Genomic DNA, 9271 nt, shown 5'->3' with positions numbered 1-9271 from the left:
GATCCCCTAATTAAGGAAACGAGCGGATCGCTCTCTCACCTTGACGGGCTGCGCGGGCGTGGGGATGACGGGCGGGTGCGGCTGCAGCGGGGGCCGGGGGCCGCGGGCGGCGCCGCCGGTGCCGGGACGGGCGCGGGGGGCACGGCGGTGACGGCGGGCGGCGCCAGGAGCTCGGCGGCGCTCACCGAGGCGGGGAAGGGCACCGGGGGCGGCGCCAGGCCCGGCGCCGGTAACGGAGGGACCGGAGGGGCCGGGGACGGAGCCTGAGAGATGGCGGGGAGCGCCGAGGAACCGGGCTTGGTGGAACTGCGGGCAGAGGGGACACGTCGGGGGGATAAATGGGGGGGAAATGGGGAGGGAAATGGGGAGGGGGAAATGGGGGGGGGAAATGGGGAGGGGGAAATGGGGAGGGGGAAATGGGAGGGGGAAATGGGGGAGGGTAAATGGGGAGGAGGAAATGGGGGGGTAAATGGGGGAGATAAATGGGGGGGGAAATGGGGGGGTAAATGGGGAGGGGGAAATGGGGAGGGGGAAATGGGGAGGGGTAAATGGGGAGGGGGAAATGGGGAGGGGAAATGGGGAGGGGGAAATGGGGGGGGGGAAATGGGGAGGGGGAAATGGGAGGAGGGGGAATGGGGGGGGAAATGGGGAGGGGGAAATGGGGGAGATAAATGGGGGGGTAAATGGGGGGATAAATGGGGAGGGGAAATGGGGAGGGGGAAATGGGGAGGGGGAAATGGGGAGGGGGAAAGGGGAGGGGAAATGGGGAGGGGAAATGGGGGAGATAATGGGAGGGGGAAATGGGGGGGATAAATGGGGGAGATAAATGGGGGGGTAAATGGGGAGGGGAAATGGGGGGGTAAATGGGGGGGGTAAATGGGGAGGGGGAAATCGGGAGGGGGAATGGGGGGGTTAATGGGGGGGGTAAATGGGGGATTAATGGGGGGAATAAATGGGGTAATAAATAGGGGGGGATAAATGGGGGGATAAATGGGGGGGATAAGTGGGGGGGTAAATGGGGGGGTAAATGGGGGGGATAAATGGGGATTAATGGGGGAAAAAAATGGGGGAATAATGGGGGATAAATAAGCTTTCAGGATTGGAATTTGAGGATTGTGTGCTATTTCCGTAAGGAATTTTGGGACTGGGATTCTGTGGACTGTGTGCTATTTCTGCAGAAGTTTTGGGAATTTTTTGACTGGAATTCTGAGGATTGTGTGCTATTTCTGGAGGAATTTTGGGAATTTTTTGATTGGGATTCTGCGGACGGTGTGCTATTTCTAGGAGGAATTTTGGGAATTTTTGATTGGGATTCTGTGGATTGTGTGTTATTTCTGGGGGAATTTTGGGAATTTTTTTGACTGGGATTTTGTGGACTGTGTGCTATTTCTGGCGAATTTTGGAAATTTTTTGATTGGGATTCTGTGGATTGTGTGCTATTTCTGGGGGAATTTTGGGAATTTTTTTGATTGGGATTCTGTGGACTGTGTGCTATTTCTGGGGGAATTTTGGGAATTTTTTGATTGGGATTCTGTGCACTGTGTTCTATTTCTGGAGAAGTTTTGGGAATTTTTTGACTGGGATTCTGTGGACCGTGTGCTATTTGTGAAGGAATTTTGGGACTGGAATTCTGTGGACTGTGTGCTATTTCTGGAGGAATTTTGGGAATTTTTTGACTGGGATTCTGTGGACTGTGTGCTATTTCTGGGGGAATTTTGGGAATTTTTTTGATTGGGATTCTGTGGACTGTGTGCTATTTCTGGGGGAATTTTGGGAATTTTTTGATTGGGATTCTGTGCACTGTGTTCTATTTCTGGAGAAGTTTTGGGAATTTTTTGACTGGGATTCTGTGGACCGTGTGCTATTTGTGGAGGAATTTTGGGACTGGAATTCTGTGGACTGTGTGCTATTTCTGGAGGAATTTTGGGAATTTTTTGACTGGGATTCTGTGGACTGTGTGCTATTTCTGGGGGAATTTTGGGAATTTTTTGACTGGGATTCTGTGGATTGTGTGCTATTTCTGGAGGAATTTTGGGAATTTTTTGACTGGGATTCTGTGGATTGTGTGCTATTTCTGGAGGAATTTTGGGAATTTTTTGACTGGGATTCTGTGCACTGTGTGCTATTTCAGGAGGAATTTTGGGACTGGGATTCTGTGGACTGTGTTCTATTTCTGGAGGAATTTTGGGAATTTTTTTGATTGGGATTCTGTGGATTGTGTGTTATTTGTGGAGGAATTTTGGGACTGGAATTCTGTGGACTGTGTGCTACTTGTGGAGGAATTTTGGGAATTTTTTGACTGGGATTCTGTGGATTGTGTGCTATTTCTGGAGGAATTTTGGGAATTTTTTGACTGGGATTCTGTGCACTGTGTGCTATTTCAGGAGGAATTTTGGGACTGGGATTCTGTGGACTGTGTTCTATTTCTGGAGGAATTTTGGGAATTTTTTTGATTGGGATTCTGTGGATTGTGTGTTATTTGTGGAGGAATTTTGGGACTGGAATTCTGTGGACTGTGTGCTACTTGTGGAGGAATTTTGGGAATTTTTTGATTGGGATTCTGTGCACTGTGTTCTATTTCTGGAGAAGTTTTGGGAATTTTTTGACTGGGATTCTGTGGACTGTGTGCTATTTCTGGAGGAATTTTGGGACTGGGATTCTGTGGACTGTGTTCTATTTCTGGAGAAATTTTGGGAATTTTTTTGATTGGGATTCTTTAGACTGTGTGCTATTTCTGGAGGAATTTTGGGAATTTTTTGACTGGGATTCTGTGGACTGTGTGCTATTTCTGGAGGAATTTTGGGACTGGGATTCTGTGGACTGTGTTCTATTTCTGGAGAAATTTTGGGAATTTTTTTGATTGGGATTCTGTGGACTGTGTGCTATTTCTGGGGGAATTTTGGGAATTTTTTGACTGGGATTCTGTGCACTGTGTGCTATTTCTGGGGGAATTTTGGGGGTTCCTGGCCCCTCCTGGGCTGTCCCACCTGGCTCCTTGCGGGCCCGGCCCCGGCCCTTGCTCTGGGCGATGACGATTTCCGTCTCCTCCTGCGTCATCTCCGAGATCTTCTGCAGGAAAAGTTTCTCCAGAGCCTCTGCCATCAGCACAATGTCATCCCCTGGCTGCAAAAATGGGGCAGAAAATCCAAATTTAGGGGTTTTGGGTGTGAAAGGATGGGGGCATGGGGGGGGGGGGAGGGGTTGGTGTTTGGGGGGTTTAAAGGGGGGTGGAAATGAGAAAAAAGGGGAAAAAAGAAGAGAAAAAAGAAAGAAGAAAAGGGGAAAGAAAGAAGGGGGAAAAAAGGGGGAAAGAAAGAAGGGGAAAAAAAGGGGGAAGAAAGAAGGGGAAAAGGGGAAAGAAAAAAGGGAAAAAGGGGGAAAAAGAAGGTAAAAAGGGGGAAAGAAAAAAGGAAAAAAGGGGGAAAGAAAGAAGGAAAAAAGGGGGAAAGAAAAAAGGGGAAAAGGGGGAAAGAAAAAAGGGAAAAAGGGGGAAAAAAGAAGGGAAAAAGGGGGAAAGAAAGAAGGAAAAAAGGGGGAAAGAAAGAAGGAAAAAAGGGGGAAAGAAAAAAGGGAAAAAGGGGGAAAAAAGAAGGGAAAAAGGGGGAAAAAAAGGGAAAAAGGGGGAAAGAAAGAAGGAAAAAAGGGGGAAAGAAAAAAGGGGAAAAGGGGGAAAGAAAAAAGGGAAAAAGGGGGAAAAAAGAAGGGAAAAAGGGGGAAAGAAAAAAGGGAAAAAGGGGGAAAGAAAAAAGGGAAAAAGGGGGAAAGAAAAAAGGGAAAAAGGGGGAAAGAAAAAAGGGAAAAAGGGGGAAAGAAAGAAGGGAAAAAGGGGGAAAGAAAGAAGGAAAAAAGGGGGAAAGAAAAAAGGGGAAAAGGGGGAAAGAAAGAAGGAAAAAAGGGGGAAAGAAAGAAGGAAAAAAGGGGGAAAAGGGGAAAAATCAGGAGAAAAAAAGGGGAAAATCCCCTCAAATATTCTTCTTAAAAGCAAAACCCCCCCCCCCCCCAAAAAAAAACCAAAAAAAAAACAAAGAGGGCAAAAATATCTATGTTTAGACTCCAAACTTTCACCATTCCTAAAATCCAGGAAACCCAGACCCCCAACTCCCAAGGATCTGATCCAAAAAAATCTTAAAACAAACAAACAAACAAACAAACAAAAAAAAAAAAAAAAAAAAAAAAAAAAAAAACCCACAAAACAAAGCCCCCAAAATCCTCCAAAAAAAGGAAAAATCCAGATTTTTGACTCCTCCAATCCCAAGAGGAAGGAAGATTGAGGCGGGAATTTTCCCCATTAATCAATCCTTGTTTTTTTTTTGGCCCCAAATTCCCAGGAATTGTAGTTTTATTTTTTTTTTCCCCCTACCTTGTTGTAGATGTAGCAGTTTGTAAACATGGTGTTGAAATCCTGGATACATTCTTGAGCATTCCAGTAATAATTATTCTCCAAACGTTTCTTTATTGTTCCCATATCCATCGGAGTTTTAATTATTTTATAATAATCCTGAAGAAGAAAAAAAAAAAAAAAAAAAGGGAATTTTAGGGTTTTAAGACTTGTTTTTTTATTTTTTTTTTTTCTTTTTGCTGTTCATTCCTGGATTTTATCCCAGAGTGAGGATTTTAATTGAAAAAAGGAGGAAATTTGGAGTAAAATCAAATTCTGGGTTTTTGAAAAAGGAGAAATTTAATTCAAAGGAACCAAAATTTTCCAATTCTGGGTTTATTCCCCAATTCCAGGTTTTTGGTTTTTTGGAGGAAAAGAATAATTTTATCCCAAAAGTACCAAAAACTCCCGATTTTAGGTTTCTGTGGAAAGAGAAATTTCTTCATCCCAAGGGCACCAAAATTGCCTGATTTTGGGTTTTTGGGAAAGGGAAAATTTCAACCCAAAGGCACCAAAAATTCCTGACTCGAGGTGAGAAACCAAATCCATCCGCGGAGCACGAAACCCAACCATGGAGTACCAAATCCAACCTTGGGTGACCAAACCCGTCCACAGATCACCGAACCCAACCAGGGTTCACCGAACCCAACCGGGGGTCACCGAACCCAACCGGGGACACCGAACCCAACCGTGGGATCACCGAACCCAACCGGGGACACCGAACCCAACCGGGGGATCACCGAACCCAACCGGGGTTCACCGAACCCAACCGGGGACACCGAACCCAACCGGGGGTCACCGAACCCAACCGGGGACACCGAACCCAACCGGGGGTCACCGAACCCAACCGTGGGATCACCGAACCCAACCGGGGGTCACCGAACCCAACCGGGGGTCACCAAACCCAACCGGGGGTCACCGAACCCAACCCTGGGATCACTGAACCCAACCAGGGTTCACCAAACCCAACCGGGGGATCACCGAACCCAACCGGGGACACCGAACCCAACCGGGGGATCACCGAACCCAACCAGGGTTCACCGAACCCAACCGGGGACACCGAACCCAACCGGGGGACACCGAACCCAACCGGGGGACACCGAACCCAACCGGGGATCACCAAACCCAACCGTGGAGTACCAAATCCAACCTTGGGTGACCAAACCCGTCCACAGATCACCGAACCCAACCAGGGTTCACTGAACCCAACCGGGGGATCACCGAACCCAACCGGGGGTCACCAAACCCAACCGGGGGTCACCAAACCCAACCAGGGGTCACCAAACCCAACCGAGGGGTCACCGAACCCAACCCTGGGATCACCGAACCCAACCGAGGGATCACCAAACCCAACCGTGGAGTACCAAATCCAACCTTGGGTGACCAAACCCGTCCACAGATCACCAAACCCAACCAGGGGTCACCAAACCCAACCGGGGGATCACCGAACCCAACCGGGGGTCACCAAACCCAACCAGGGACACCAAACCCAACCGGGGGTCACCGAACCCAACCGGGGACACCAAACCCAACCGGGGGTCACCGAACCCAGCCCTGGGATCACCGAACCCAACCGGGGACACCGAACCCAACCATGGGGTCACCGAACCCAACCGGGGGTCACCGAACCCAACCCTGGGATCACCGAACCCAACTGGGGACACCGAACCCAACCAGGGGTCACCGAACCCAACCGGGGTTCACCGAACCCAACCGTGGGGTCACCAAACCCAACCGGGTGTCACCAAACCAAACCGGGGATCACCAAACCCAATTGTGGGTAACCAAACCCAACCGTGCGTCACTGAACCCAACTGTGCGTCACCGAACCAAACCATGGGATCACCAAACTCATCCACGGATCACCAAACCCAACCGTGGGATCACCACACCCAACCACTGGACCAAACCTATCTGTCTGATCCACCTCAGATTAAATCCAACTTTGGACCTCCAAGAAATCCAACCACGAATGAAATCCAACTGTGGACCACCTAATCCAACTTTGGACCACCAAGAAATTCATCCTTGGACCATCAAGAAATCCAACCATGGCTCAAGACCAACCTCGCATCATTAAACCCAACTTTGGACCATCAAATCCAACTGAAGTCCAAGAAATCCAACTCTGGACCGCCAAGAAATCCAACTTTTGAACACCTAGAAATCCACCTTTGGACCACCAAACCCAACTCTGGACCACCAAGAAATGCAACTTTGGATCATTAAATCCAACCTTGGAACACCAAGAAATCCAACCTTCGGACCACCAAATCCACCTTCGGACCACCAAATCCACCTTCGGACCACCAAATGCCCCTTTGCCTCGAGCCCACCTTCACCCCACACCCAACCCCCGGCTCTCCCCTCCCCTCCCCGGAGCCCAGAACGCACCGGGAGGTTGAGCTTGACGGCGTCCACGGGCTGCTGGAAGGGCCAAGCGAACTGATGCTTCCAGAGGGTCTTGAGCACCACCTTGAGCAGGTACTGCAGCTGGTTGGTTTGGCGTTTGGGTTTGTTGGGGTTGGACGTTTCCGGCGGCGGCGGGTTGACCCCGATGCCGACCCCGGGCTGGGCCTGGCCCGGCGCCGGCGCCGCCGACGGCTGGGTGGAGTCCAGGGCGTCCGGCAGCACCGGCAGGTTGCGCAGGCGCGTGCCGGGGCCGCTCTCGGCCGCCATGGCGTTGATGCCGTTGCATTCCTCGCCGGAGACCCTGAGCGGGAAAATTGGGAGGTTTTTTTTTTTGTTTGTTTGGTTTTGTTTTGGTTTTTTTTTTTTGTGGGGGGAGGAGGTTGTATTTTGAGGGATTGGGGAATGGGATAACGGGATAATGGGATGGGATAATGGGATTGATGGGATAATGGGATGGCATAACGGGATTGGAATGGGATAATGGCATGGATGGGTTAACAGCATGGATGGGATAACGGGATGGGATAACGGGATAATGGGATAACGGGATGGGATAACGGGATGGATGGGATAACGGCATGGATGGGATAATGGGATAATGGGATAACGGCATGGGATAACGGGATGGGATAACGGGATAATGGGATAACGGCATGGATGGGATAATGGGATAATGGGATAACGGCATGGATGGGATAACGGGATGGGATAACGGGATGGGATAACGGGATGGGATAACGGGATGGATGGGATAACGGCATGGATGGGATAACGGCATGGATGGGATAACGGCATGGGATAACGGCATGGGATAACAGCATGGATGGGATAACGGGATGGGATAACGGGATGGGATAACGGGATGGGATAACGGGATGGATGGGATAATGGGATAATGGGATAACGGCATGGATGGGATAACGGGATTGGAATGGGATAATGGCATGGATGGGTTAACAGCATGGATGGGATAACGGGATGGGATAACGGGATAATGGGATAACGGGATGGATGGGATAACGGGATGGATGGGATAACGGGATGGATGGGATAACGGGATGGATGGGATAACGGGATAATGGGATAACGGGATAATGGGATAACGGGATAATGGGATAACGGGATGGGATAACGGGATGGATGGGATAACGGCATGGATGGGATAATGGGATAATGGGATAACGGGATAATGGGATAACGGGATGGGATAACGGGATGGGATAACGGCATGGATGGGATAATGGGATAATGGGATTGGAATGGGATGGGATGGGATGATGGGATTGATGAGATGGGATGGGATAGGCTAATGGGATTATGGGAAAACCAGATGATGGGATGGGATAACGGGATGGGATAACGGGATGGATGGGATAACGGCATGGATGGGATAACGGGATGGGATAATGGGATAACGGGATGGGATAACGGGATGGATGGGATGATGGGATTGATGAGATGGGATGGGATAGGCTAATGGGATTATGGGAAAACCAGATGATGGGATGGGATAATGGGATTGGAATGGGACAGGATAATGGGATAATGGGGCAGGATAACGGAATAATGGGATGATGGGATTTGATGGGATTATGGGAAAACCAGATGACGGGATGGGATAATGGAATTGGGATGATGGGATAGTGGGATAATGGGATAGTGGGATAATGGGATAACGGGATAGGGAATGGAGGGGGAGAGTTCTGGGGAATTTGGGGGAAAACGTGAGGGGAAAGATGGGAATTAAAGAGAGCGTTTGGGTGAAAGGGGCAGAAATTTGGAGAAAAAAGACAAATTTGGGAAAAAAAGAGGGGCTGAGAGGCCGAGGTACCTGGTAGGATACATGGCCATGGAATTTTATCCCGGAGAACGCCGAGTCAGAGCTCGCTCGGCTCGGCCATGGATCCTGCCCCGCTCCGGGCACGGCCGCCTCCGGATCCCGACTCTGCGGGGAAAAACGGGGAGCGTCAGCAAGGACCCCCAAAACCCCAAATAAACCACCCTGGCCATCCCCGAAAACCAGGAGACTCCGACAGAAAATAGACTTTTTTACCGGCAAAATTGGGATTTTTTTTTTTTTTTCCCATTTTTTTCCCCCATTCTTCCCCATTTTCCCATTTTCACCCCACTCTTTTCCCATTTTATTTCAGTTTTTTTCCAACTTTCCCCCCATTTAATTCCCATTTTTTTTCCTGTTCTTTTCCCCGTTTTCCCCTCATTCTTTTCCCATTTTATTTCAGTTCTTTTCCAACTTTCCCCCCATTTATTTCCCATTTTTTCCTATTCTCTTCCCTGTTTTCCCCCCCTTCTTTTCCCATTTTATTTCAGTTTTTTTCCAATTCCCCTCCCAGATTTTCCCCCATTTTTTCCCATTCTTTTCCCCATTTCCCCCCATTTTTTTCATATTTCATTTCAATTTTTTCCCCCATTTTTCCCCCCATTTATTTCCCATTTTCCTCCCATTCTTTTCCCATTTTATTT

General features: G+C 49.1%; 1 protein-coding gene across 1 annotated transcript in view; it reads right to left on the bottom strand.

Moving 5' to 3' along the window:
* The window catches only part of BRD4 (bromodomain containing 4), a 43894-nt gene extending 36511 nt beyond the window's left edge, over positions 1–7383 (bottom strand). Inside the window, exons 1-4 of the mRNA XM_062511748.1 lie at positions 6773–7383; positions 4361–4498; positions 2695–3123; positions 40–306 (exon numbers count right to left, since the gene is read on the bottom strand). Coding sequence (XP_062367732.1) covers positions 40–306; positions 2695–3123; positions 4361–4498; positions 6773–7294 — 1356 coding nt within the window. The 5' untranslated portion in view covers positions 7295–7383. The remainder of the gene's footprint in view (positions 1–39; positions 307–2694; positions 3124–4360; positions 4499–6772) is intronic.
* Between the last annotated feature and the right edge of the window lie 1888 nt (positions 7384–9271).

This window comes from Cinclus cinclus, chromosome 32, assembly GCF_963662255.1.
Source record: "Cinclus cinclus chromosome 32, bCinCin1.1, whole genome shotgun sequence".
Classification (NCBI taxonomy): domain Eukaryota; kingdom Metazoa; phylum Chordata; class Aves; order Passeriformes; family Cinclidae; genus Cinclus; species Cinclus cinclus.
This window is presented reverse-complemented; position numbering and strand designations above follow the sequence as displayed.